The following is a 27,682-nucleotide window of genomic DNA, read 5'->3' as shown; positions in this document are numbered from 1 at the left end:
TGAATTGATTGCAAGAAGAAGAGATACTGAAGCTTTAAGCAGAAAAGGAAAGAAGGATCTTATATCTGCGATGCTTCATTGAAGAGCAACCGGTGCTGGTATGGTTTCTCTGTTTGCTGACACAACCAAAAACAGGAGACGTGTCAGTGAGGTAGTATACATGGCACAATTCTGAGCTTGAAGCTACAGAGTTGGCTCTTGTCCTCTTGACATGTATCTTACAATCATGGATAAATCTTAAGTCTATCGTTTTTAATGTGTTTCTAGAGTTCCAAGAGGATAGTTGACTCCTTATCTTACCTTGTCCTGTCGGTTTTGTTTTTCTTTCCTTGTTAACCAATTGGTCCTCTTGGTTGAGTTTTCAAAATTTTGATCGTCATCGGGTTCTTAAAAAAAAAAACCAATACATTCTAACCAGGTCCGAACCAAAAATCATCTAATCCAACAATTTATCTGTATTTTCTTTTTAATCCGTTATGTGTTATTAAGTGTGTTTTTATTTTTTATGCCAAAAAGGTGGTATGTTAAAGCGGTTAATTGGGTTCGCACCCACTTGGCGGCGTTAATATAAAAGCTCGCAAGCTAGGCCGGATGAACCTCAGTTCCAAAAGAAAAGAAAAAAAAAATTTATTACAGACCACCATGATTAAAATTAAGTGAAATTACAGAAGTGACCAAAACAGTGTTCGATTTTCTTTTTAATTATTTGAAGATTTTTGCATTTATTCTTTTCGACTTTTTTTTCAATCATCACACACGACTTTCTTGGTAAATCGGACCAAAACTGAAAATCCAGTATTACCCTGTTTTTCTCCTTAATTTGCATGTATTTTTCCTATTGCAATACCTTCGTCTTTATTTTCAATCCACCTTCTGTTTCTTCCTTTTTTTTTCCATGTATACAGCCTCTTGTAAGTCGGTCTTTTTCTCCGCAGACTATCATATTTCAAACAATATTAAATTTTGGTTTACAGGAATAGCAATTTGCAATGTCTATTCTTCCTTAGTTTTGACCAAATCAAATATTGAATTAATGTAATTGTTCACCTAACAAATCAAGAAATGGAGAATAAAAGAGAAATAAACATAGAGGAGGTCCCAAATTTTATCTAACTTCTCTGAAAGTTGGGCAAAGGCAATGACATCATGCTTAATGCCACCACTATAGCGATTGGACGATGTTGAAGGGGGAGGTAAAATAACCTTTATGATTGAAGTTAGTGGAATGGAAAGTAAAGAAACTCAATCGAATGAATGATCTAAATTTCTAATGCATTCCTAAAATTGATTCAAAGATAATTTTTCCCATGTTATTGTTTTCATTGTGGAATTTATGAAAAAATAACAGGGGACGGAGTCTCAGATCATGGTAAGAAAAACAATGAAATAGAAGGGAGCAGTTGGGGTTTATTTGTTGGGGGTGGGAACAAAAAAATGAAATGATCTTCATTTGAAAAGACAAGAATAAGGGACAACAATAATGGTCTCCAGCTAGTGGTGGTGGTGGTCTCCGATCAATGGAGATGCAAGAGGATTACCGAGACAAATCGTTGCTTGATGGAAGTAGGATTAGTCTTAGGGGTAACATTGTCCAAAAGGAGAAAATGATATTTTTTTGGCTAATTTTGAAAACCTAAAGCTGAATTTACTCACTTTTGTTCATTGAAACGATGGGTAGCTAGTTTTGTAAGAGAGAATCTAAAAGTGGCTGATGATCATGTAATTTTTCTATTTTTGTTCGTGAGGTGCTATAATAAATAAATTAGGGGTAGTCTGATAATTACTCCGTCGAGTTGAAAAGAAAAAGTTTTTAAATTTTAAAAATACCCCTAGTAACAATCGAATTCACAAAATGAAACCCTAAAACGTAACCAGAGATTTTGTAAATCAGAACACTCTAGCGACTGTCCAGATCGCCGGTTGCCCGATGTACCTTGAACGTCTAGGTTGCAGCAGTTACATCTAGTTCGAAAGGTATTCAAATCGTCTGATTTGTTCTCTTTGCCCCACCGTCCGCGCCATGTCTCAAGAGCTGAAGGACCAAGGTCAACCACTAATGCCTGTAGCTTACTTTGTTGCTACGATTTCTGCACTTGATCGATTTTCAAACGAATCCGGAGCTTCTGAGATCCTGTAATCACAGCTCTACTCGCCCTTCTATCAGTGATTCTTCCGAGCGTGTCAGGTGGGATTTTAAGAGAAAAGAGAAATCTTGCCCTAATGTAACTGATATCTTCTCGCTAACGGATCGCTGCCTCTTGAGAACGAAAGGTTCATCGTTGCAGGATTCACGTTCGGAGAAATCGGAGAGATCCTGTTGTACTGAAATGCCGGAGTTCCGGAGGTGTGAAATGACCGAAACAGCAAGGGAAGAGAAAGAATCAAGACCAGTTCGAATGCCCTCCGATCTAGATGTAACCGCTGCAACCTAGACGTTTAAGGTGGATTCGGTCACCGGCGATGAGGACAGTAGGCTAGCGTGTTCTGATTCACCAAATCTCTTGGTCAGGTTTTAAGGTTTCATTTTGTGAATTTGATTGCTATTGGGGGTGTCTTGTATAAATTTTAAAAACATTTTATTAAATATTAATAGCTAGACAGACTTAATTACCAAACTACCCCTTATTTGTTACCTTGGATTAGAATCTGAACAAAAAGCCCGTTGACGAGTTTTCTTCTATGTCTTCCCCGTTGCTTTGCTCTGTGAAAATTTAAAAATACAATCGGTGGACAAGAACAGAACCCTAATTTAACGCAAGAAATCTTTTCCCTCCAACTTCTTGCTGCCTTCATGTATATATTTTTTTCGATTTTTCCATCCTATCTGTTGATCAATCAGTTAGATTTTTGTTGTTTGATCAAGTTCATGTACTCTGGTTGTTGTTGAGGTTAAAGGGCGAATTTCTAGGGTTTCGTTACGGTGAAGAAGAGGCAGGAAACTCCATCGCACGGGTGGAGAAGTAAAGATGGAGACCCAATCCGATAGTAAAGATGACATTGCATCCCTTAAAGAGATGCGCCAACAACTCGAAGCTCGTATTGCAACCCGACGCCTCGCTCAGCGAGAACTCATTGCTTCTTTACAAACTATCGCTCCCGACATAGTTTCTTCTCTTGATCTCTCGCTGAAGGTTGTCCATGCCTTCAATGGCCGCCAGTACACTCCAACCCCAATTCCTAGACCCAGCAACGAGAAATCGAGGGTCTTGGTTCAGGATATTGACCGAAGCCGTCCTGTCAAGGAGTTGCCAGAAAGTTCTCAGCAACTGCAGCAACTGGAACTGAGTTCCAGTGATGGGAATCAAATTCAACCGCCGGTGACAGGTGGAGCTGATAGGAATGGTTCAGTTTTGGGGATGGGAGGAGCAATGCCTAGGCCAATGCCGGATATGTGGGTTGGACCTGCCGAACCCCATCTAACCGGAGTATCGCCTGTTTTTCCGGCTGCCGGACCTCCGTTTATGGGCCCCAGGGGCGGTCCTAGATTGGGGATGATGGGATTCCATAGAGGGATGGGTGTTCCTCCTCTTCACAGACCACCAATGGGGAGCCCAAATTCTGCTGCCCCTGTGAGGCCTAGAACCGAAGAGGAAGAAATGAAAGATCTTGAAGCGTTGTTGAATAGAAAGTCCTTCAAGGAGTTACAAAAGTCGAAGACGGGGGAGGAGCTTTTGGACCTCATTCACCGTCCCACTGCCAAGGAAACTGCAGTAGCCGCCAAGGTTTGGAATTCTGGCTTTCATGTTGTACTTCTCAATTGTTCAAGTTAATTCTCTACTAAAGTATTTAGCTAGTTCAATACTGGGCAGTCTGTGATGATGTTTTTTTTTTTTTTTTTTGATAAAATAAAATATTATATTATAGGAATTAAGAAAAACAGCTGCAAGTACTAACTATTGTTCTATTACAGTCATCTTGAGAAGTGGCTGCCATAGTGGCATACCCCTCAAAAAAGTTCTGGAGCACTGGGTTTTGGAAAGTTTTATATTCCATAAGTTTTGTTGATCTTGTTAATTCCATTAGCATAGATAATCCCTGAAGAGACCATTTTTGTCTAGATGGCCATGGTAGGATATATGCAATCTTTTGGCTATTTGTCCATATTTCATGTATCTTTAGCCCTTCTTCCTCCGCTTTTGCAATCCCCAGTTGTAGAATTCCGCAGTATGGCCTCTAGTGTTTCAACTTTATTTTCTCTTCCAAAATTGATAGATCTCAGATGTCCATCTGTGTACGCTCCAGTGCTCCATCCAGTAGCTCCTAGGTCCTGGTTTAATACTCCTGCACACATAAAAATATTTTTGTTAAGTTGAGATATTATTGTGCACAAAGTCATACTTATATTAGTATGATTTGCATTATTAATTTGTGTTGGTGGGGCTTTGTTATCTTCCCCTTTTTGAAGTTGTAAATCTTTTACCCATTTCTGAGTATTCCGTAGCACCGTTACGGGGTTGGGAGTTCTTTGGTTAAACACATTTTCATTCCTTTCTTTCCATATGAAATAGCAAGATATAATGAAAATAGACATAAACCATCTTAAATTATCCTTTGTTAATTGTAGACACATATTATGGCACCTCTTCCTTGCTGACTCATATAAAATAGAACAAAAATGGACTCCAACTCCTTGGCCATCCCAACTCGCCCAGCACACGCGCACACACAATAAGAAGAAGAAAAATTAATTGATTAAATAAAACCGCCCTCCCCCGTCCCCTTTTTATATCATTTTCACTTTCTTCTCCATCTCTTGTAAAATGACGGATTGGTGGTTGCTCCTTATATCCTTCTTTCAAAAGCTCAGGTCAATAAGGATTATCTTGATTAACTGGTGTTGGTGGAACAATGCACCATTCATTTAAAGCCATAGCAGTTATTAAGTTGCAATTGCCAATGTCCTTCCTTGCCACTACAACACGAGTCATCTTGGCTTTCTTTTACACTCTTTTCATGTTCAGCTTGCATCGTATCAGTCTTTTTCAGTGCTGCACCAGGAAGGAAATCGTCATGGAATTGCTTAATTCACTGATAAGAGCATCACTAGGTTATATTTTATTGTCCATCGTGATGTTTCTTTCTATGGTAACAGTAAAATCTATTATGTGAATTCTTTAGCTTCCATGTCCTTAATCTGGAAGAAGTCAATAATGTCATTTGTCATCTGTGAAAGTTTTGGTTATGTTGGTGCCATTTAAATCATTATGGAAGATTACATTTCATCACTCAATTTTCATCCATGCCTTAACATTTTTTTCTTCCTTCTCCATAGGATTATCTAATATTGTTGTTGTGCACTCTTGTTTAGTTCAAAACCAAAGGTGGTTCTCAACTGAAGGAGTACTGCTCTGCTTTGACCAAAGAAGATTGCCGGCGTCAGTCTGCATCTTACATGGCATGCGAGAAGGTTGGTGAGAGTAATCTTGCTAGTGTAGTTCATTGCACAGATCATTTGGTGGCATATATGTTTGCATTGCTATTACTAAAACTCCTTTTTTGTTATTGATATTCACACACACTCTCTCACTCAGAAAGAGGGGGGGGGGGAGCCTAATTATTCGTCCTAAGTTGGAACCTTTGCATTGTATGACCTAAATTTGATGTATCTTATGGTGTTTAGTTCACTCTAGGGTACCTTGCTGATTTAATTGGCTTAAAACAACTGTATTAGTAGGGACAACAGAATTGGGCGTGATGGCTTGGCATGCCCTGAAGTTTCTCCTGTCTTGTTTATGGATAATTTCATTTATCTTTGGATGTGATTATAGTTCTTTTCAACTCTTATGGTTTATGGGTGAGATTGTATTATATACAGATCATTTAATTTCTTGGATGTCATCTCTGTTTCAGTATTCCTTCTTACAGTATGATGTTTTTATTGAATTATTTGATTGTTCAGGTTCATTTCCGACGCATTATTGCTCTACATACTGATACCAATTTAGGGGATTGCTCATTTCTGGACACTTGCCGGCACATGAAGGTAGTGTACCAACACCATCAACTTTAACCTCCTTCCCCTGCAGAACAGGCGCTGCTCTTGCTTGTATTTCTGTTTATCAGGGGAAATGTGCTGATTTTTTATTCTGTGGACAGACATGTAAATATGTTCACTATGAGCTTGACCCAACACCAGATATGCCAGCTGTGATGATGGGTTCTGCTGCTCTCCCACCCTCCAAACAATTAAAACCTCAACGGGCTGAATATTGTTCAGAGGTAGAGCTTGGTGAGCCACAATGGATTAACTGTGATATCCGTACATTTAGAATGGACATTTTGGGGCAGTTTGGAGTTATCATGGCAGATCCCCCATGGGATATTCATATGGAGTTGCCCTATGGTACAATGGCTGATGATGAAATGCGCAATCTCAATGTTCCTGCCCTGCAGACAGATGGTTTAATTTTTCTCTGGGTAACCGGTCGTGCAATGGAGCTTGGACGAGATTGGTATTTGCTTAACTTTGACTGCCTCAGTATCTTGCAAGTAGCATATGAAATTATGGTTTGTTTCTATAGTTTTAATCAAACAATAAATTGTGTGTGCTTGGAGATTTAATTGTTCTACCAAAAAAGGTGCAATAAACCAATTGCTAATGTCATGTCAAGTTCGAATTACTTGCTTTTGCTATGTAAATAGGTCTGAAATTGGGTATGCTCATTACTTAGCTAAAGATTCTAAGAAGTTTGATATATCCAAGGTCTGGTGGCAGTCTCTACCCCATTTTATTGTACACACTTCTCTGTGACTCTAGGCGTAATTTTTTATTGACCAAAATTTTTTTTGCAAGTTCACTTGAAACACCCGCTCCTCCTTTCTCCACGCCCCCTCTTTTTTTCTGCGATTATAGTTTAAGCTGCTATACGTGTATTTTTTCGCTAATAAGGTCTGATTGAATTGTTTCATGCTCCTATTGGTCATACCACTTGATGATATTCCAGTGCTCATGAAAGGATCCTTTGGAATGTCTGTTCTGTCCTTTTCTCTCTCTTACTGCACCCCTCAAAGTTCTCTCTTCTCCTTTTCTTTTGCCAGTATAAGCTGTCATTGCAGATCCATCCACCTGTTTGCATCAAGGCTCTTCATAAACTAATCATCACAAAGCTGTCCCCAACCCAAAAAGAAGGAATGGTATTTGGTAGGATGGCCAGCAAGCAGAATGTTATATACAGTGTGATTTTTAAATGGCATTTTGATTATATAATATTTTACCATGGTCATAAAGTTCATCTAAGCTGATCCACATCTGATAGCCTTCTATCAGTTTGGAGCTTTGGGGATACAAGCGGGTGGAGGAGATCATTTGGGTGAAAACCAATCAACTTCAGCGCATTATCAGAACAGGGCGTACAGGACATTGGCTCAACCACAGTAAGGAACATTGCCTTGTCGGCATTAAGGGAGATCCAGAGGTAAACCGGAATATTGACACAGATGTCATTGTTGCAGAGGTTCGAGAGACCAGTCGTAAACCAGATGAGGTAGCTGGGTTTCTCATACCTTGTGGTTTCAATCATTACTTTCTTCCCTGCTGCCTTCAAGGCTTCAAGTGGTTCTCCACTCGTTTTCTACTGCTGCTAATGCAAATGTTAAAGCCATTACCTAATTATCATTGTTATCTGTTGATGGTTGTCCTTATTATGAACTTGCTTGACCCATTTGATGCAACTTACAAGCTGAAAATATATGCTTGGCGTATATGCAGATGTACCCTCTTCTTGAGAGGATAAGCCCAAGAACAAGAAAGCTGGAATTGTTTGCACGAATGCACAACACACATGCCGGGTATGTTAATGGTTTATGATTACTATTTTTAGAATTTCAGGTTTCTCAGTGTTCAGGATTACCCAGAATGAGTAGAACTGGCATGTGATTTCGTCAAATTGTAATGTTAAATCTGATTGAAACAGGTGGATGTCTCTTGGTAATCAGTTGAGTGGAGTTCGGTTGGTTGATGAAGGGCTCCGAGCAAGATTCAAGGCTGCTTACCCAGATATTGAGGTGCAACCAGCATCCCCTCCTAGGAGTTCCGCAATGGAACTAGACTTGAGCACTAGTCAATCAAGGAGCCCATTTACTGGAATGGAATCAAAGACCACGCTGCAGTATGTGGAGCCCCCTGGTCCAGAATCCTTTGCCTCCGGAGAGAAGCCAATATCCACGGATGTTAACATGGTTGATTTGTCTTAGTGGCTGGTGTTATGGTTGTGACAAGAAAATGTATCATTCCCCTGTGGTCTTTTTTCTTCACGGAATTGTAAATTAACGCTTTAGTTAGATCCTTTTTATTTAGGGGCTTTTTGGTATCAATTCTCGTTTTCAATTTTTTCATAATTTTTCATCTTTTTGTGTGGTTGGTATCTATTTTAGGACTTAATTTTGTTTTTGTTTCATTTCCGCAATCCTTGATTTATTCTTCCAAGTCTGCACTTGTATCCTCTTCTGCTTGCGGTACACCTCAGTTTGACAGATCTCTACAAGTTTCTTCAGGTACTTCTTTCCTTCTCTCAATCTCACGATTTTTTCCTTTTTCCTTCTTGAAGTTTCTCAAAATCTGCTCATGTTCCTCTTTTTCTAAACTATACCACAAAAGTCGATATAATGTATTGTTTTCTACTTTACTCAATCAATGCTGCTCTCTGGTTCTGTATCTGATTTTGATGTCAACACCATGTTATAGATAGATTTTGGCGATTTATTTTTCTTTATGTCCCCCAACATCTTTTTGATCGTTTGTTTGGTCATCGCTTTCTGGTTGTCTAGACATCTTACATTTCCGGTACTTCAATTGGGATTCAGTGAACCGTTCTTTCCTGTGGATACAACTTGGAGTTCTTCCTCTTAATGTCACTGGTCCTGCAGTCAAGCCTATTGCTGTATGGGTGACTTAGTTGGGAACTTCCACTTTATGCACTAGTGCAAAGGACCATCGGACATTTCCATTATTAAAAAAAAGAAGAAAAAAAATTCTATAAAACTATATCCTTGCATCTTAATATTATTAACTAAGAAGTTGTATCTACATTCTGGAATTTGGTAATGTTTCATTGTTGTGGAAGACTATTTCGAACTTAACTTGTAGTCATTGCTTCCCGCTCTTGTTATGTAATGCTATTGGCTGCTTTCTTCTCTGGTATTTATTTTACTTTTTCCTAATAATGATAAATCTGAGTTTCTTTGTAATGCAAAATATCTTGAATGCCTTCCTCACCAGTGCTGTTCTTATATCTACACTCTTCTATTGAGAAATGACTATTCACTGCTATAGGATATAGTAGAGTTTCTTCTTAAATATACCGTGTATGGTAATTGCTAACTGTCTCAACTGTCTGTGTACACCCACATATAGTTGCTGCCCAACCCCAGCCAGATGCCCTTGTTCGTTTTTTTTTTTAACACTTTTCTTATGCCAAACAGGTTTTGTGTTTTTCACTTTGATTGTTCTAAATATTGGGTTTTATTTGGACAACTTGAAAATGTGAATAGCTACAGGGTAGAGGAGATGAGGCTTATAAAATGACGGTGTTAGCCATGAGGCAGAATCAAGTCTCTCCATACATATATAATCACATTGTGCGTGTATTTGTTTGTGTGCTTACACTGATTAATGCTAATATATTTAGCTGTGATTGCTGTACATTCAGGCTGCAGTAAAAGAGGAGCAACGAGAGGCTCAGAGAGCAAAGAAAGGACTAAAGGAGCTTCACCAGTGTGGTGTGTGGAGCCCAATGTGCAGAGAGGGTTGCTGACTTGCTGTTTGTGACTTTGTGTTTGAGGCATCTTTCGGCCATGTTATGTAAGCATGGCTGAATTTCTGGAGGGGTTTGTTTTGGGTTAGCCATTCCAAAATAGGATTTTAGTATCTTCAATTTTTAAAATAATCTACGCATACAAAAGAAAATTTATCTGCATTTTCATTTGGGATGTGAAATTGCCTCTAATTATTTTTTCCCCTCAAAATCTATAACAGATCAATAGGCCTGAACTCCAAGCTCTGATCAAATGACCCTCTTGGGTGTTGCTTGAATGGCCTTTGTCGATGGGATAAATCTTGGAGCTGAGCCCCCAAGAAAAAAGATTACTTCATCTATTTTTCCTAATTTTTCTCTTCTAATGTGTGAAATATTGCCTTCAGTCCCTCCGAAAAGAAAAGAAAAGAAGAAAAAAAAAACCTATTGGAAAAAAAATTTAAAGGTAAAGATGATGGATATAAACGTCATCCTCAATAATTATTGATGGTTACGGTTGAACCCCTATTTTGAAGAATAAAAAGTTGTATAAATCTCTCCCTATTCATTCTCTCTAAAGGTAAAAATAAAAAACTAACTCATAATGTCAGGCCCTGTATATTTCCTCTTTTCATATTCATGTGGACCAATCGTACATATTGTTTGTGCTATTTATTTTCTGAAAAGCATGTTGGGAGTTGTTGGTTAGCTGGGATGTATTCATCAGACCAAACTACCCTGGGAATGCTGAGTTCCATTCTACACTTCTGACTTTACATCCCAAATGGTGTGTTTTCAACATTCACTGTGTGATGTAACGCAATAGAACGTCTGTTGTTTTTCATTCAAAACAAAGATTTCTGAAGATCTATTGCTGATTTGATAAACCCCAACCTGGATGACCATTAAGCAGAAGCTAACCTTGGCAATACTTAAAGCTGAAGTAAACAAAAGCAACACAAATTTGTATCTTGAGTAATAGAGACTACGATTTCAATCGAAACAAGATCTCCAAGGATGTGTCGGCACAAAGACAAATCTGGTGGGCAGGTACCCATGCGCTCTAAGAGGAAGACTGTAAAACTCTTCATTTCTGGGATCTCCCTTCTTGTACTGGAAGGGTACCCACCAAGGTAGTCCTCTGTCTCCAGCCGCACGCCTAGCATCAAGTGTATTATCGAGCAGTGTCCCGATGATCATTGCCACAGTTGGGGGGGAGGAAAAGATTGAATTCAGTATGTCATTGAACTGCAAAACACACAAATTAAACTGTATCAACTAAAGAGATCATGTTTTAATGGACTTCCTGAGTAGAGAAAGACTGGTTTGTGATTATGAAACATGATGAAACTCCTGTTGCTAGACATTTCTGCATTTTGGGTAGTTTAAAAATTAGTATAAGCCACCCTATCACTCACCCATCCACCACCAGACTTGACTGGTCCATGGCCACGCGAATTAGTGTACTGGTCGAAATAGTAAGGAATGGATATTCCCAGGAAGAGAGAGAGACCCAAGATATAGAGATTTCTCAATGAGTTATTGTTGGTGAACTGAATAAATGAGATTCCAACAGCAGCTACAAGCAAAACAACAGAATGTGCCATTAGAATGACAATAACAAGGATGAGAATTACAAATGGAAGAAGAAGAAAATGAGGTTGATGATCATGAGAGAACCAGAGCTTTTGTAATCTGAACTTACCAACAAGTCCAAATAAAACACAGTATGCAGCAGCAAATATTGCTAGTGGAATTGATGCAAACAAGGCCCCAAACTTCCCTGGGGAAAAAAACGAAAAGAAAAGAACAACCAAAATTGATAAGCCAGAGTAGAAAGTACATTTTACATTTTTTTTGGGCGTGGGAGTGCAGGAACTAACCAAATATTGAAAAGAAAAACATGAATGCAGATGATATCTGAATTACTCTTCGGCTCCCTACATGTGTCAATCCAAGAAGGCCAACATTTTCACTGCAAGAGAAAATGGACTTATTAGTACAATCAGAATCTCAGAGAGCATTCCACACAGAAGTTTGGAAGACAGAAACATTATCATATCTGCATATTAGTGGAATTTTACTCTTTTTAAAATAGGAAGTTCACTGCTTTAAAATGAAAAACTGATTGAATTTGTTTTGTGCCAGACTCCCTAAACAATATATCCATACAATAAATATATTACTAGTTAGCATTCATCCACAACTAGTTAAAATGTGCTTCACACAAGTTATGGAACTATAGCAGAATCCTCACAAACTACTAGTACTCCTTACTCCCAACTTCTCCTCTAGAATGTAAACTTAGTATTGTCCATAGATGGGGTAGAGAGAAGAGAGAGAGAGAGAGAGAGGGGGGGGGGGAAAGAAAGAAAGAAAGAGGGAACCGGATGCAGCATTGATAAAGTTAAACATCTCTGCCCCCAGACGAAGATGATGTATATAGTAGGACTATTCAGTTCCTAGATATCAAAAAATGTAGGAGCACAGCAGATGGATGGTAGAATTTCAGTAACAAAATAGGTTGTTTATTTACACAAAGGAACCAATAACAAATATATGCTCATCGGTGCCTTACACAGATGCAGTAGTTCCGGCAATTGAACCAAAGAACCCCTCAAGCAGTGTACCAATACCCTGCAGGGACAGATATACAGATTTAGCTAGGGAAATTCAGTGTGCGTAATTATTTGCAGTTAATGACAAATAAAATTTTACAGGACCAACTCCCATCCTGGAGAAATAAGACAGAGAAGTTGGAAAAAAATAAAATAAAGATGAAATGCAGGGGATTGCTCTGGAAAGTGACACAGAGGTAATACAAGAATTGAGAAATAAGGCAACCTGGCCCTTGTCTTGGTATTAATTGTTGATACAAGAATTGCAACCACGAAATGATTAAAAAGCAAAGGTGTCTCATTGGCATCCCCCCCCCCCCCCCCCAAAAAAAAAAAAAGAAAAAGGGTGCTTCATTGTATTCTAAGAATCAACTTAAAATTTATCTATGAATTGGTTGTCATGTTACACAGTTCCATAAGTAGATCTCATTTTTGACAAATGAAGGAAAAGAGATTCAAATAGGAAAAACCAAGTTATTGGACGAGTTACTATCTAAACGAACCTGCAGACCTATGCTTCGACTAAGAACATGTGCTGGAGGTGGTGTGGCTCCTGCAAAACGTGCAGCTGCAAAATATGTTCCAGTTGACTGCATTGAAGATCTGTTAGTGAACAAAAATGGACAGGAAATGGTCGATACTGTATACGACTAAGACCCCTCTTCTCAAGGGGGTAAACCAATCCCCCCCACCCCCCCCCCCCACCAACCAAAAAAAAAAAAAAAGAAAAAGAAAATTGACGACTGTGACCACACACCTCAGCTGTTGAAACAAGTACAGCACCCATCATGCCAAAGACATGACTGGCACGGAAGATAGGTGCACCCCACTGAAAAGGATATGGAATTCTAATCCTACAATCAAAGGAATGCAAACAAAGGCGTCAAGAGAAATTCCTTGATATATCTTAAACATAAATTATTATTTTAAATGGAAATTTGTAACTTGAACTATATACCAAGGAGCTGATGATATTAGGTGTGAATGGTCAGTGCGGCAGTTGGTCTTGGTCTGGTTACTGGAGCCGTTGTAAGCCCCACTAACAGTAAGGATAGCAGCAAAAGTCCAGATAATTGCAATGCAGATAAGCAAGCCAAACTTCTCAAGTAGGGTATGTGATAATTCATGAAGATGCTTCAAATACTGCAGGAATCAAAATTAGGGTTGAAACTTCTAATTTTTACTTTCTAAAGAAGAACACCATCGACAAATCTTAGCTCAATTAAGATACATTACTTGTTGGAGAATAATCAGTAGAATTAGCATGGGGAGACCAATCTCAATGCAGTTGGCTACCTGAAAATGCCACATTATAAGATGGTTTTCCTGAGGTCTATTATGATCCAACAGTCATGCATAAGGGTTAAGTGAAATGCCAATACCTCGGGAAAGCCCCTCTCAAACAGACCAAGACCCACAACACAGACCATTGGAACAATAACAACAGGACTGAAGAACCTGGAGGGGAGATCAAAGAGCATAATGTTAGTAAGCATCATAGGAGTCCCCTGAATAATTTTAACCAACTCTTCTATTCACCTTGTTAGAATATCTAGACGGTGAAAGGAAGACTGCTTTTACCTTGTAAACTTCCCCCATGCCCGACTGTACCCGATTATGATATTAAACAAGGAAGAGACAATCAGGGCCCCTTGAATAGCTCTCAGTGTATGGAGAAATCTCTGCAAAGACCCCATGGAAAGATGAATATTGAATTCCCTTACTGTTATTACAAGAAAATGCAGCATTGAAGGAATAAGCGAGCTACCTTAACCCCAAACTTAGAGCTGTTAATCATTCATAAATTAGTAATCTGGATTTTTTTTCCACCCCCCCCCCCCTCTCTTTCTTATCCACATTGTTGTAGCTGAGACCTACAGCAAGAACAAAGCTGCTCTGGCAAACTAGCAACAACGTGGAGTTGCTAATCTTTTGGAACAATAATTACCTTCTCATAAAAATTGTTCGAAAATGAAGTCTTCAGTTTTTTAAGAACCTGAAGAAATGGATGGAGGTTGAGAGGGTTAACCAACCCATTCTCATGCCAATTTAAAGCAAGGAAAATGATCAGTCAGACAACTAAATAGTGCTATGTCTAGAATCACCATGTAGTAACTTTTGAGAGACTTCCCCTACATGGATGGATTGTGAGATCCTCTTTCATATGGATCCACTCTTATGGACCCTAGTGGCAACGGTGAACTTCAACATAGCCCCACTTTAGGTGAAATTATTAAGTACATAACCATTCAATTTCGTTGAGTTTCCTGACTGTTGTTCTGCATACCTCATGCTCACTTTTGAAGATGCTATCAGAGATATCATCAATGATTGACATAACTGGTATCACATATGCATAAGATGGCCTCATCACTGTAGGAAGTCGACTCCCGATAAGTGTTTGAAGCAGTGTATTGATTGCCCCCATAAAGAGCAATGTCTGAATCATACGGGCTTTATCATTCTGTTTCATATCCACCAAACATGACCATCAAATGTTTGGAACAGAAATCTATAAAATTATCCAATTGTTTGTGTTTCAATGAGATGTAAGATGAAAAATAACTCACATTGTCTCCACCCATTTGGGGAACTACAAGGGAAGAAATCATGACAGTAGTTCCTAGCATCACGATAAAATGTTCAAAACCAAGTGCAACTGCTACCACTGCAAAAGTTTAGTTCACCATCACAATTAGTTACAGAATCAAAATTTTGTATTCAGCCCCATGAGCTGGACAAGCAAACCCAACATGAAAGATAATGTTTTACAGATAACTAAAAGAGGATGGATGAAGTGGAGAGGTCAATTCCCGACTTCTAGAGTAACATATGATCAACATATTCCTTTAGAAGTTAAAATCAAATTTTATTGGATCAGCATGCTATGATGTCTGATGTGGAATGTTGAGCGGTTAAGAAGCATCATATAGATAAACTTAACAACAAAGATGAGAATGTTGAGATGGATGAGTAGCAAAACTATGAAGAATAAAATAATGAATGATCATACTAGAACTTATTTGGAAGTCTTTGACATAAAACTACAAAAAAAGTTGATTGAAGTTGCATGACTATGGTCAAGGAGAGGCTTTTGGATGCTCTAGTCTGGATAAGTGATAATATTCAGATTGAAGGAACTTAAAAATCCAGAGGCAAACCTGAACGGAGCTAAGGACAAGTCTTGAGGAAAGACATGTATAAAAACCCTGTATCAAGAATTAAACCCAATAGAACTGAGTCGAGAGCAACCACCATGTAACAAGCTGACCTAGTTAGTTGGAATCAAGTAAAGTACTTGTATGGAAGTTGATTTGGAACAGGAAGAATTAAAAGCGGGGGGGTGTTGGGGAGGGAGAGGTGTGTGAAGGGGTTCGTTGTGGCAACTGAACTAAACTGAGACAACAAGGTAGAGATTGCCTCGGTTGAGCAGCGAAATCCATACCCTACCTTCTCCTTCACACACTCCACACACTCTACACACTCAAGTAGGGATCCGAGTTAACCAGAAGAGATAGAAATCAAGGTTCTCGAAGTTCCAGTTGTAGCCTTACAGAAAACGATAACACTAAAAAAACCTTCAATTCCTGCTACTCAGTATTTTTCATTTGAAATCCCAAAGTACAACAATAGTTTGACGAAATCTTGATGAACCCAGAAAAGCTCAAATCCAAAATAAATAAGTGGAGGGTAAGAAAGAAAAACTAAGCCAAAAATAAAGAAAGAAAGGAAATACTCACCCCATGAAGGATTGGAATGGATACAGAAGTTGAGCTGACGAAGCTGCTCTGTGGGATTAAACACAGCACCTCCTGGCACAGCAAGTGGAGGTGGCGCCCCCGGCTGTGGATGAGGATGAGGATGAGGATGATAATGATTATGATTCTGATGCTCAGTCTTTTCCATTGTTTGACACACTTCCTCTCCTTAGATTGAGAAACGAATGGTTTCCTTTCTTCTTCGCCTCTTACTATTTCTTTTCAGCTCTCACAGATTACGCAAAACAGAGACAAAATTATCAAGAGTCTTAATACTGGGTTTTAGTGGACAGAGGTGTTCTTCTCATTTGATCAAGATATGCAGATATTTAAGAAGTGGATTTTTCTTTTATCATTACAGCAAAGAAAAAAAATTAGCAAAAGACATACAGAGATTTAGTGGAGTCTTCTCACTTGATCAGGACATGCAGATAACTATTATTGGGTTTTCCTTTATTATTAGAACCAAATTAGTTTCAGGAAAAGTGAGAGAGAGAAAACCCATGTTATGGTTTTGTCAGTAACGATAAGCCCAAGCATAGATTATTCCAACCATGCCATTTGGGTCCTCTCTCAGCTGCGTTTATCCTTCATTCTCAGCCGCTGATAAGTTTGAAAATGCTTGTAAGGTGTGGAATTTCCAACCTTGAAGTTCCGGTCATGCCACCATTTCCCACTGGTAACTGGCAAATATCTTTCATGTTGTTCATGTCAATAAAACGTAATAACCTTCCCAATCAATTACCTACTCAACAGATAAAGTATTGCTTAAAGAGATGACTATTTGGAGTATTATTTTTCTTTTTCTGTGGGCCTGTCACGTCACTCTCCTAGAGGCACTCAGGCACCAACCGACCACACAAGAAACAAGAAAATGAAAGCTTTCGACGTTATCTCTAAACTGTAGAAGTTTGGTGGAAGAATCGTAGAAGATGGCACAAGAAGATTTCTTGCGATTCCAGCGTCGACATCATTCAGCTTCACTTCTACCATTCCATCCTCAAGAAATTTCCTTCTGACCAGAAACGAACCATCAAGATATTTCCTTGTAGTTCTTTCCCCCACCAGTGATTCTATAAAATCGGTCATAAATCAAATCAGTGTGAAAATTATGACTTTCTTTCTTGACTAACACGTCTACAGGTATCAGGTATGAGATGACCCTTAACATACCGTCGGTGGGGCTAGATTCATTGGATTTCAAATCTTGATTGATCCAGTTTTTCAATCCTTTTAAAATCTGAATTGTATTTAATTTCGAGTTAACCTGATTCTATGATTCTATCCAAGACAGACTCACATTGGCCAAAACTACACAATAAAGAAAAAAATGAAAAGAAGGCTCATAAGTTCCTTTCCTTGTCTTTCATGATGTTCAATTCAATTGCAAAACACAAACTGAAGTTTAGCTGGACAGGATTACTGATCCTGTTCCAGCCATTAATTAAAATCCATCCAAAGTCACAACTAGAAGAAAGGAATCGAATATTTAAAATCCTCCATTTGATTAGTAGCACTGAGGCAAATGGGGAAGTGAGGCATATCTAATTAGGCATTACATGATAACATCTTACAAGGCAATGGAACCATCTCTCACTAAGGCAGCAACCAGAAGTCAACTGTATTACATTTAGTCATACACATTCTACAGCTTGTTTGGCTGGCCTTAAGCAGCCTCCAGGGGATTCAAGACATGTCCCATGAATAGCACAACTCCAGTCATGTCTTCTCTGATCAGGTACATGAATGGGTGGTCAGCCACAAAGTCGATCTCATCAGGTAGAAACTGCATGGATCTTAGAGTTATCACACCAGCAGAAGCAGCAGCAGCTTCAGTACCTTCCTCGTTGACTTCAATAAAGGACTTGTGGAAGATACTGGACACATAAAGGCTCTTTCCCAGAGGTGAATCCACCATTTCAGTGAGACCCCCTTCACCAGAGAAAGGTAACACCAGACCTAAACCTTTTAAAACTTTGGATGCTTCAAATCCAAATGATATCTTGAACTTTGGAATCCTGAATTCACCCAGCTTAACTGCTTCAGATGGGAGGTAGCGATCTAAGAAGCCAGGTTCTGAGCCCACCTTCTCTACCAAAGCTGGAAGTCCATCCTTTGCATCAGGTAGAAAAAAGTACATGGAGAAACGCCTCTTATCGTCACCCCGTTTATAAGGAAGCCCGAGGACTTTGAAACCACCATGAGCACTGACGAGTTGCTTTTTCTTGCTGGTCATGAAAGGGACTGATACCGATTTTCCATCCATAAGGTAGAAGTCATTGTCTTTAGTTTTGGATGCATCAAATTTCTCATTCCAGGCTCCCTTAAAATAGAGTGCATTTGCAAAGACTAGTCGGGTTGTACTGTCAACTGATTCTGGAGGAAGAACCTCTTTGATAAGCCCACTTGTCTCTTTTTCAGCCCATGAATTTACTTCATTCACCACTTCAACAGCCTTCTCACCATCAGAAAGCACAATAAGCATCAGTTACAAAACAACAAAATAAAATGTAAACAATTCTTATTAGGGTAATTTTCATTTGGTATCCAAGCCATTTTTAGTCCAAAGAAAATGACATTTTACATTTGCCTCCCATGTCGTATCCCAAAAAAACAATTAAGGCCATATCGTCATTTTCATGACCAAAATACCTTTATAATTTTTGGGTTTCCTTTCTATAACTGGTAGCATATTCAGTTAGAAGCATACTCCAATACCAAATTATTGGTACGTCATACATGTGTTCATGAGTTGGGTAAGTTGAAGAACATAAGTCAAAAGGATGTAAAGGCATTTTGATCATAAAAATGATGGTGTCCTTAATTGACTTTTTTGGCTGCCAAGGGGGGGCACACGCAAAATGTCATTTTGTTTGGATTGGAAATGACTTGGATCAAACTTGAAGGGGTCCAAATGAAAATTACCCTTCTTATTAAGAGCAATAAATGAATGTAAAACCCGATACTCTTGTCATAAGATCGTCATCAAAGACAAGATGAATCAAGATAAGAGATCTAAATTTGGCAATAGCGGAGATGAGATACTGGTCCATTTTGTTTTAAGAGGTTTCTCAAGAGGACTTCCAAAGCAAGGGAGAAGAGAAAGGGGGAGACTTGACAGATGTCAACTTTGGAAGGGAAGAAACCAGCAAGGGAGCCATCAGAGAAGGCAAGGAAGTAGGTGCACACATCAATCCAGTGGACATTTGGGTAGGGACATCATAGATTAAGTCCCATCGCTGCAAGGGAGTGCGATTTGCGATCAAATCCCCAAACAATTTAAAGCACAAAGAAGAATTTTCCTAACTATGCTCCTATCAAGATATGAAAGCATACTGGCTTTGACCAGTGAGAGAATGATTGGCTTGAGGTGGTCGGCTAGAATTTATGTCAATTTAAGTTGTAATTGACTTTAATTCATGTTATATTAGTTTCCTAATCAGTTTTAAGTTCCCTAACAGGTTAAGGATAACGCCGGCTTTTTTTGCCCCCCCCCCCCCCCCCCCCCCCCCCCCCCCCCCCCCCCCCCCCCCCCCCCCCCCCCTCTCTTTTTTTTCCCCTCCCTTCCCCCCCCCCCCCCCCCCCCCCCGCCCCCCGGGGGGGGGGGGGGTTGGCTTTTCAAACAGTAGCCAAATAGGACCTTTCACTGGGATCAACTTTAGTTTGATAAGACTTAAGATAAATAAAATTCAGATATAAAGATAGGCTGAAAACCGGAGTGGTAGAACAAGGATATTGGTTTAAGAACAAGGACTAAATAGGTCTTCAAAACAGCAGTAGACTATAAAGAAGAAAAGGATGGAACAATATAAGAGAATTAAGAGAACAATAAGGACAACAAAGTAACACCCGGGCTTCACACCGCAAGGTGGATCGATTGGATCAAACACCAACCTACCTTGATCAAACACAAGGAGTCTCCATAGAGAAGGAATGCTAACAAAGCAATTTGATTTCAATAGATGAGTTGTGTCTTCACCACTTACATAAGTCTCTTTATATAGCATTCTAAAGAGACATAAACATTAATGGCAACATCCAACCACTAGTTAACACCACCTACCTATTAATGACTCAACTACTACCTAACTCTTGACAAAGGAGAACTCCTTTGACAATGAGTTCTCTTATTTTCAAACTAAAGCCCCTTTTATTGACTTTCTAAAAACTAGACTTAGGCTTAGGTCTAGACTATGAAGTTCAACAAATGTGGGCTAACTTTAACCCACTAAAACAGCCCTAGCCCATGAAAGCCATGGGCTGATTCAGGTGACAACTTTAGGCCTTTGATGGGCCTAACCCAATGGGCTTCTTCTTTCGTAAATATGTCTTCAATTCTGCATCAACTCTCCCCGGCTTGAAAACATTCGTCTCCGACGAATGAACGAAGGACATGTAACGCTCATACAAATCAGGATCGAGTTTCTTGAAATCATCAGCATGAATCCAAGTACTATCATGTCGTGGACGATTCTTCCATTTGACGAGGAAAGCATGGTATCCAGTGCCACGACGAGTGGTTTTGTAAGAGTCATCCAAAACCTCTTCAATGATGTCGTGATTGGTGGCTTGAGTTGGGGCAGCCTCAACATTTGTTCAGGTGTCTCCATCATCGAGTGGTGTCCTACATAAAGATGTAAGTCAGCCACGTTGAAGACATTGCTTATGTTCATTTCTTCCGGTAGCTCGAGTACATAGCATTTGGTCCAATGCGTTTCAGCACCTTGTATGGACCCATCTTCTTTGGATGGAGTTTGTTGTTGACCCCATGTTGGAACCTTTCGGGTTGACACGAACCATCACCATGTCTCCCGGTTGAAACTCCACATATCGTCGATGATGATCTCGTGTAGCCTTGTAGACATCATTGTTGAGAGCTATTCTTCGGCGAACATCAGCATGTACCTCTGTGATATGGCGCAAACTCGTCAGCCTCAATACTCACACGTGCTTGTGGTGGTAATGGAATGAGGTCTATAGGCCGTCGGGGTTGAACTCCAAGTAGAATCTCAAAAGGAGTACGACTGTGTACGATTAACCGAGCTGTTGTAAGCAAACTCAGCTATGTCGAGTATGGACGGCCATGTCTTCTCATAGTCACGAACCAAACACCTCGCAAGTTTCCCAAGCTTCTATTCACCACTTCGTCGTCCGCCGGTTGTGGATGGAATGCGGTTGAAAATCGGAACTTTGTGTTACTTTTCAGCCACAATGTCTTCCAAAAGTAGCTCGTGAACTTGACGTCACGATCTGAGACAATGCTACTTGGTAGTCCATGTAGTCGTACAACCTCCTTAAAGAATATCTTTGCAATATGAGATGCATCAAAGGTCTTTCGACATGGTATAAAATGAGCCATCTTTGAGAATCGGTCAACCACAACCATGATGGAGTCGGATCGCTCTTTTGTGGAGGGTAGCCCAAGTACGAAATCCATACTAATATCAATCCAAGGTGCATGAGGAACTGGTAATGGTGAGTACAAACCTGTATTTTGCTTGGTTCCCTTGGCTAGCTGACAGACTCTGCATCTTTTGATTACATGATCAACATCCTTTGCAATATGGGGCCAATAATACCGATCGGTAACTTGTATGATAGTCTTATCCTTGCCAAAGTGACCTCCCAAACCTCCGCCATGCAGCTCCCGTATGATGTGATGTCGTAGGGAAGAATTTGGAATGCATAACCGAGTTCCCAAAAACAAATACCCATCGTGAAGTGAGTATTTATGATGTTGCTTGCCTTGCTGTAACTCCTTGTATGGCATGTTGAAATCTTCATCAGATGCATACTCATCACGTATCTGATCAATGCTAATTGCATGTGCTGAGAATGTGCTAAGAGTAAGTACTTTTCGACTCAATGCATCAGCCACCGTATTCTCCTTTCCTGCCTTGTACTTCATTGCGAACACAAACTCTTGGAGATAAGCAACCCATTTAGCGTGCTTGTTGCTTATCGACTTTTGTGAATGTAGATACTTCAGCGCCTCATGATCGGTATAGAGAATGAACTCTTTGCCGATGAGATAATGTCTCCAATGGCGTAATACCTGGACAACAGCATAGAGCTCTAGATCATATGTCGAATAGCGTCGCTTGGCATCATTGAGTTTCTCGCTGTAGAAAGCGATAGGGTGCCCTCCTTGCATCAATACACCTCCTAGACCAATATGTGAGGCATCGCTTGCTACCTCAAATATACAACCAAAATCTGGCGGCGAAGTATTGAGCCTCTGTCATCTTTTGCTTGATAAGATGAAAGGCTTTGGTTGCCGCTGCTGTCCACTTGAACTCACCTTTGCCTTGCTTCAAACACTCGGTAATAGGTGCCATGACTGCACTAAAGTTCCGAATGAATCTCCTGTAAAACGATGCAAGTCCATGAAAACTACGAACCTCAGTGATTGTCTTTGGTGTAGCCCAATCTATTATACTTGTTATCTTCTCTGGATCAGCTTCAACCCCCTGTGATGAGACAATAAAACCAAGGAACACAACCTTTGGCAGCATAAAGGAGCATTTCTTGAGATTGATGTATAGCTTCTCATGGCGAAGCACTCTCAAGACTTGCTGTAGATGATCGATGTGATCATCTGGATGCTTGCTGTAGATCAATATATCATCAAAGTATACGACCAAAAATCGACCAATAAAAGGACGGAGTACCTGTGTCATCACCCTCATGAATGTACTAGGTGCATTCGTCAGACCAAAAGGCATGACTTTCCATTCGAATAGTCCATCCTTGGTCTTGAAGGCAGTCTTCCACTCATCTCCGTGCCGAATACGAATCGATGATAGCCACTTCTAAGATCCAATTTAGAAAAGATCTTAGCCCCGGATAGCATGTCCAACATGTCATCAAGCCGCGGTATAGGAAACCTATACTTAACTGTAATCTTGTTGATTGCTCTACTGTCCACACACATGCGCCATGAGCCATCCTTCTTTGGAGTCAGTAATGCTGGTACAGCACATGGACTTAAGCTCTCCTGAATGAATCCTTTATGTAGCAACTCATTCACCTGTCTTTTGAGTTCATTGTGCTCTGTTGGGCTAAGGCGATAAGCCGGTAGGTTTGGTAACACCGAACCCGGTACCAAATCAATGGCATGTTGAATATCGCGCATAGGCGGTAGCTCATTAGGCAACTCATCAGGAACCACATCAGAAAAATCAGAAAGTAACTCTTTGATGGGTGGAGGGAATGTCGCCTCAGGTGGAGGCGTGACTACCCTTGTAACAAGAGCCAATACCAGCCCTGTATCATGGCTAGTGTGAATGAACTCCTTGTGAGGAACAACCAGCAGCTTCTTTTGCGGTATGGACAACAACTTTTGTGCTTCATTGGTCCCCTTTTGGTTGGTCCTCAAGGACCTCCGTTGACGCATTTCAGCTGGGACATTAACTGGGTGGAGGACAGTGTGAAGTCCTTTGAACTTGAATACACATTGGTTTTTCTTCCCCCCGACCATAACATCATTATCATACATCCATGGTCGACCAAACAGAACATCAGTAAGATGCATAGGGATTACATCACACCATACCTCTTCCTCATATCGATGGAGCTTCAGTGGTACGGAACACCGCTGATTTACCTCCAAAGTATTCCCATTCAGCAAAGATACCCGATATGGTTGAGGGTGCTTCTCCACCTTCAAGTTTGCTTTCTTCGCAAAGGTGTCTGAAGTAACGTTGACACAACTCCCACTGTCAACTATCACCAAAGCGGTATTATCCCCGGACTTCATACGGCTGTAGAAGATACAATTGCCCCCGTCCTCTCCTTTGGTTTCAGCCACCAAGATGCGGCTTACTATATGAATGCCATAAGCATCACCTCTATTAGCATCATCCTCATCATATGCAGCTCCGTCATAGTCGCCATCATCGAGCGGGTATGGGAATAGATCAGATCTTCTTCCTCTCGCTGACTTTTCTATCTCAAAGAACAGCATTAATCTTTTGACGGTGTGGGCAATATTTAGCATAATGTCCAACCTCTTGACAGGAAAACATTGTGCTTGGCTGCCACTAGTCATAGGAGCCTTGCCCTTATCCCGTCGGGTAGGAAATGTGGTTGAGTAGGGTTGTTGTTGTGTTTTGGTGCTGGAAATTTCCCTAGCCTCCCGGCTTGGTATCCAAACCTTTTGTTGTTGGATGCCAATAATTCTTCCGCACGTAGGGCCTTTTCAAAACAATCCCGCACGTTCTCTACATCCACAACGCCAATGGCCCTATTGATTTCAGGCCGTAACCCAATCTGAAACGTGACAAGATTTGGATCTCCCTCTCTTGAATTCCCGTCGAGAAGAAAGAGAGTCAAATTGTTCCATATATTCTCAACCGACAAGTTCCCTTGGCGAAGAGAATTTAACTTGTCTTGTAGTCGCAATCGAAAGTAGATGACAAGTACTTTTCTCTCGCTTCTTCCTTCATTTCCTCCCACGTAGTAGAGCTCTACCACGATCTTCCAATTCATATTCCGAGTTCTCCACCATTCACGTCGCTCCAACTAGCTTGGTACGTGCTAGCTTCATCTTTCGTACCTCCGAGAGTTCATACCAATCAAAATAGTCATCCAACGCTGCCAACCAATCATAAAAGACTTGAGGATCATGCTTACCCAGTATTCTTTGAGTTCGCTTAACCCCGTGAGAGTCACCAACATGCTTATTGAATGTGGTTGTTCTCCAACAAAATAACTTCCGTGCTCCTCAAAAGTTGGTTGCCCCGAATCCTTTGGGGTCCTCTCCCCATATTTCTTCGAGCGAAAATTGGCTCATGGCGATGGATTCTTCACCAAGTGAGGGTGAGGAACATGAGTAGACACAACTCCCTCCATTTCTAAGAACCTCTCGTCCATTTGCTTCGTTCTGATTTGGTTGCTCCTTGTTACCATCTCCATCATTGCTGCCATAGGATTAGTTGCTATGTCCATTTTCACTCCCTGTCTGCTCGATCCAAATATGTGTCGTATTTAATGATCAAACTCCAATACCTTTCCAATCAACTTTAGATTTGATAAGACTTAGATAAATAAAATTCGATATAAAGATAGCTAACCTTAGACGATATTGGTTTAGAACAAGACTAAATAGGTCTTCAAAACAGCAGAGACTATAAAGAAGAAAAGGATGGAACAATATAAGAGAATTAAGAGAACAATAAGACAACAAAGTAACACCCCTTACCCCAGGTGGATCATTGGATCAAACACCAACCTACCTTGATCAAACACAGGAGTCTCCATGAGAGGAATGCTAACAAAGCAATTTGATTTCAATAGATGAGTTGTGTCTTCACCACTTACATAAGTCTCTTTATATAGCATTCTAAAGAGACATAAACATTAATGGCAACATCCAACCACTAGTTAACACCACCTACCTATTAATGACTCAACTACTACCTAACTCTTGACAAAGGAGAACTCCTTTGACAATGAGTTCTCTTATTTTCAAACTAAAGCCCCTTTTATTGACTTTCTAAAAACTAGACTTAGGCTTAGGTCTAGACTATGAAGTTCAACAAATGTGGCTAACTTTAACCCACTAACGCCCTAGCCCATGAAGCCTGGGCTGATTCGTGACAACTTTAGCCTTTGATGGGCCTAACCCAATGGGCTTCTTTTGAAAAAGTGTCTTCATTTCCGCGCCGGAAACCTCCCCTTTGGAGCAAACCCCCCCCACTTCCGTAAAATTCATTCGTAGTTGCAGCCTGTCTCCCACTTGAACCTGAATCCCATCTTTGGTTCTCCTTATGAAACCCTAAACTCATCAGCCATCAGTTTTGGTCCTCATTCATGCACTCCCCAAAAAGATGGAAACTAGAAATTTTGATGTCGGTCACCACACCACACCACCACACGAAGAGTCCCAAGGCCCAAAAGAAGAACCAAGCTTGCTGCCCTCCAGCATAGAAGTAAGATTCAGTAACAGGGTTATTTGGTAATTTTGGCAATCCTACTCAAAGCCAGCTGGCCTTCATTGTAATTAGGAGTTTGTAAGGAGTCCAAATCTGTTTTTAAATTGTTATCTAAGTTAATCTAAGATGAGAGAAGTAGAGGTCCTATTTGAGTTAGAGTCCTACTTAAATTCTGCTTTTGATGTTAAGTACTCTTAGGCATGAGTAATAAGGCTAAAAATAGACAGCCCATGCTTGTAACAACACAGATGTGATAAATAAAATTGTTGAAGAGAGTTGTTACAGCATAAATCAAGGATCCAGTGAGCTCCTAGGGTTTCAAGAAGAAGGAACTCTCCTTCGCAAGTACTCTTCTTCTGCCTACACTTACACCATACCTATCGCAAGCTATAGACTTGCTAAGTAACAAGCCTAGACTTATTCCCCTCTCTTTTCGCTACCCTAACCTACTGTTTCTTCTTCCCCTACGTTGCAGCAGCCTTCCTTTTCTTTCCCCTTAAAACCCTGATTTCCATATTTCCCTAACCCTCCACAAAAATTCCCCACCTTTCTAGATCCGTATTTCGCCCCGTTCCCCTCACCACTCTATCCCAACCCCAGTCCTGTTCCCCCCTCCAAACCCTTAAAATCTCGACCTCCTAGAATCACCAAATCATGACCCTAATCTGAAATCTGAAAATAAGAACAGAACAGTTCAGACTTCTTAAACCCTAGACCTAAACCCTAAATCAGACCTGAAACTTTATCCGAGAAGCCCTACAAACATTTGAAGGACAATAAAAACAATTGACGGACTGGCTAGCACTATAATGGACAATAAAGAGTCCAAAGATGTATTAACTCTAACAATGAACAATTGAGGGACTATCTAGCAGCGTCTGAACGATAAAGACCAACTTGGGCAAATAACTCTAGAACATTCTAGATTAATCATGATTCTTTCTAGATTTTTTTGGGATAAAGCACTGTTTTTGAAACGTTGGCCGAAATGAGAAATAATGAAAGTGAATAAGCAGGGTATGAATAGAGCAAATGGAAAAGTAAGCCAAACCTTCGTCTGGAAATCAACTTGCGACGATGGTGCCTTGTAAACGTTATCAACGATCTCTTTAAAAGAGGCTTTCATAGGGAGAGACTTGTCGATCCAGACGCCATTCGCAAAGCACAAACGCGGCCCGCCGCTCTGGCTACCGTCGGCAAAGACTAAACTGACGATCTCAGAAGCAAACGAGTTGAGATCGCCATTGCTTTTCGACTTGAGAAACGAGAGCGTCTGTTCTAGTGTTGGACCTTTGGAACCCGCAGCAATCAAACTCAAAACGACATGGATCGACAGAGGAGAGTATACAAGATTGGAGCCTTTCCCTTCCGTCAGCAATAGAGTCTTCGATAGTTCTAAAGAGAGATCGGTTTGGCTAGTAATCATCTTTCGGAGATCCATTTCGGAAGCACAACGCAAGCTCGAATCGAAAGTGTAAAAACCACTAGAGTTTCTAGCAAAACTGAAGGAACGCGGCTTCCGAGGGAAGAGAAAGAAAGTTAAAGAACGCGGTTTTGGAAGAATCCGAATCATCATCCCCGTCAGCAACACAGAGTGCTATTGACGGTTTTACCATCACAAAATCGATGGTCCTACAACT

The 27,682-nt window shown here is 40.3% G+C and overlaps 3 protein-coding genes across 4 annotated transcripts; 1 reads left to right on the top strand and 2 right to left on the bottom strand.

Moving 5' to 3' along the window:
• Positions 1 to 2,667: 2,667 nt before the first annotated feature.
• On the top strand, positions 2,668 to 10,132 carry LOC149014905 (putative N(6)-adenosine-methyltransferase MT-A70-like). Of its 2 annotated transcripts, XR_016173614.1 has the most exons (8): positions 2,668 to 3,722; positions 5,309 to 5,407; positions 5,900 to 5,983; positions 6,097 to 6,452; positions 7,268 to 7,484; positions 7,709 to 7,788; positions 7,914 to 8,493; positions 9,648 to 10,123. XR_016173614.1 is itself a non-coding variant. In XM_089156973.1 (7 exons), the coding sequence occupies exons 1-7, from the start codon at positions 2,967 to 2,969 to the stop codon at positions 8,191 to 8,193; spliced, it is 1,872 nt and encodes a 623-aa protein (XP_089013099.1). In that variant the 5' UTR covers positions 2,668 to 2,966; the 3' UTR covers positions 8,194 to 10,132. The 2 variants fall into 2 exon arrangements, 1 of the variants encoding a protein (XP_089013099.1); XM_089156973.1 differs by having other exon boundaries at positions 7,914 to 10,132.
• Positions 10,133 to 10,546: 414 nt separating this feature from the next.
• Positions 10,547 to 16,788, bottom strand: LOC149014904 (nucleobase-ascorbate transporter 3-like). Its single transcript, XM_089156975.1, has 14 exons — positions 16,090 to 16,788; positions 14,920 to 15,017; positions 14,637 to 14,813; positions 13,931 to 14,031; positions 13,732 to 13,807; positions 13,586 to 13,645; positions 13,308 to 13,492; positions 13,107 to 13,203; positions 12,853 to 12,939; positions 12,310 to 12,368; positions 11,615 to 11,706; positions 11,437 to 11,514; positions 11,150 to 11,310; positions 10,547 to 10,979 (listed from the first exon to the last, which is right to left on the bottom strand). Exons 1-14 carry the CDS (start codon positions 16,253 to 16,255, stop codon positions 10,725 to 10,727), a joined length of 1,692 nt encoding a protein of 563 aa, XP_089013101.1. The 5' UTR covers positions 16,256 to 16,788; the 3' UTR covers positions 10,547 to 10,724.
• A 923-nt stretch (positions 16,789 to 17,711) lies between these two features.
• Positions 17,712 to 27,594, bottom strand: LOC149014903 (serpin-ZX-like). Its single transcript, XM_089155348.1, has 2 exons — positions 27,094 to 27,594; positions 17,712 to 18,562 (listed from the first exon to the last, which is right to left on the bottom strand). The coding sequence occupies exons 1-2, from the start codon at positions 27,481 to 27,483 to the stop codon at positions 17,774 to 17,776; spliced, it is 1,179 nt and encodes a 392-aa protein (XP_089011474.1). The 5' UTR covers positions 27,484 to 27,594; the 3' UTR covers positions 17,712 to 17,773.
• Between the last annotated feature and the right edge of the window lie 88 nt (positions 27,595 to 27,682).

The sequence above is a fragment of the Hakea prostrata genome, chromosome 5 (genome assembly GCF_041222555.1).
Source record: "Hakea prostrata isolate BN-2017 chromosome 5, UWA_Hpros_2, whole genome shotgun sequence".
In the NCBI taxonomy this organism is placed as follows: domain Eukaryota; kingdom Viridiplantae; phylum Streptophyta; class Magnoliopsida; order Proteales; family Proteaceae; genus Hakea; species Hakea prostrata.
Note: the sequence above shows the minus strand (reverse complement) of the source record. Positions and strands in the feature narration are given on the sequence as shown.

Coding starts and splice junctions, on each gene's coding strand:
- LOC149014904 (XM_089156975.1), bottom strand. CDS start 16,255: ATGGAAAAGACTGAGCATCAGAATCATAATCATTATCATCCTCATCCT. Junction 12,940..13,106: donor TACTTGTTTCAACAGCTGAG/GTGTGTGGTCAC, acceptor TCTTCAATGCAG/TCAACTGGAACATATTTTGC. Junction 10,980..11,149: donor TCAAGTCTGGTGGTGGATGG/GTGAGTGATAGG, acceptor TGTGTTTTGCAG/TTCAATGACATACTGAATTC.
- LOC149014905 (XM_089156973.1), top strand. CDS start 2,967: ATGGAGACCCAATCCGATAGTAAAGATGACATTGCATCCCTTAAAGAG. Junction 3,723..5,308: donor AAACTGCAGTAGCCGCCAAG/GTTTGGAATTCT, acceptor ACTCTTGTTTAG/TTCAAAACCAAAGGTGGTTC. Junction 5,984..6,096: donor ACACTTGCCGGCACATGAAG/GTAGTGTACCAA, acceptor TTCTGTGGACAG/ACATGTAAATATGTTCACTA.
- LOC149014903 (XM_089155348.1), bottom strand. CDS start 27,483: ATGGATCTCCGAAAGATGATTACTAGCCAAACCGATCTCTCTTTAGAA. Junction 18,563..27,093: donor AAGTTGATTTCCAGACGAAG/GTTTGGCTTACT, acceptor GATGGTGAGAAG/GCTGTTGAAGTGGTGAATGA.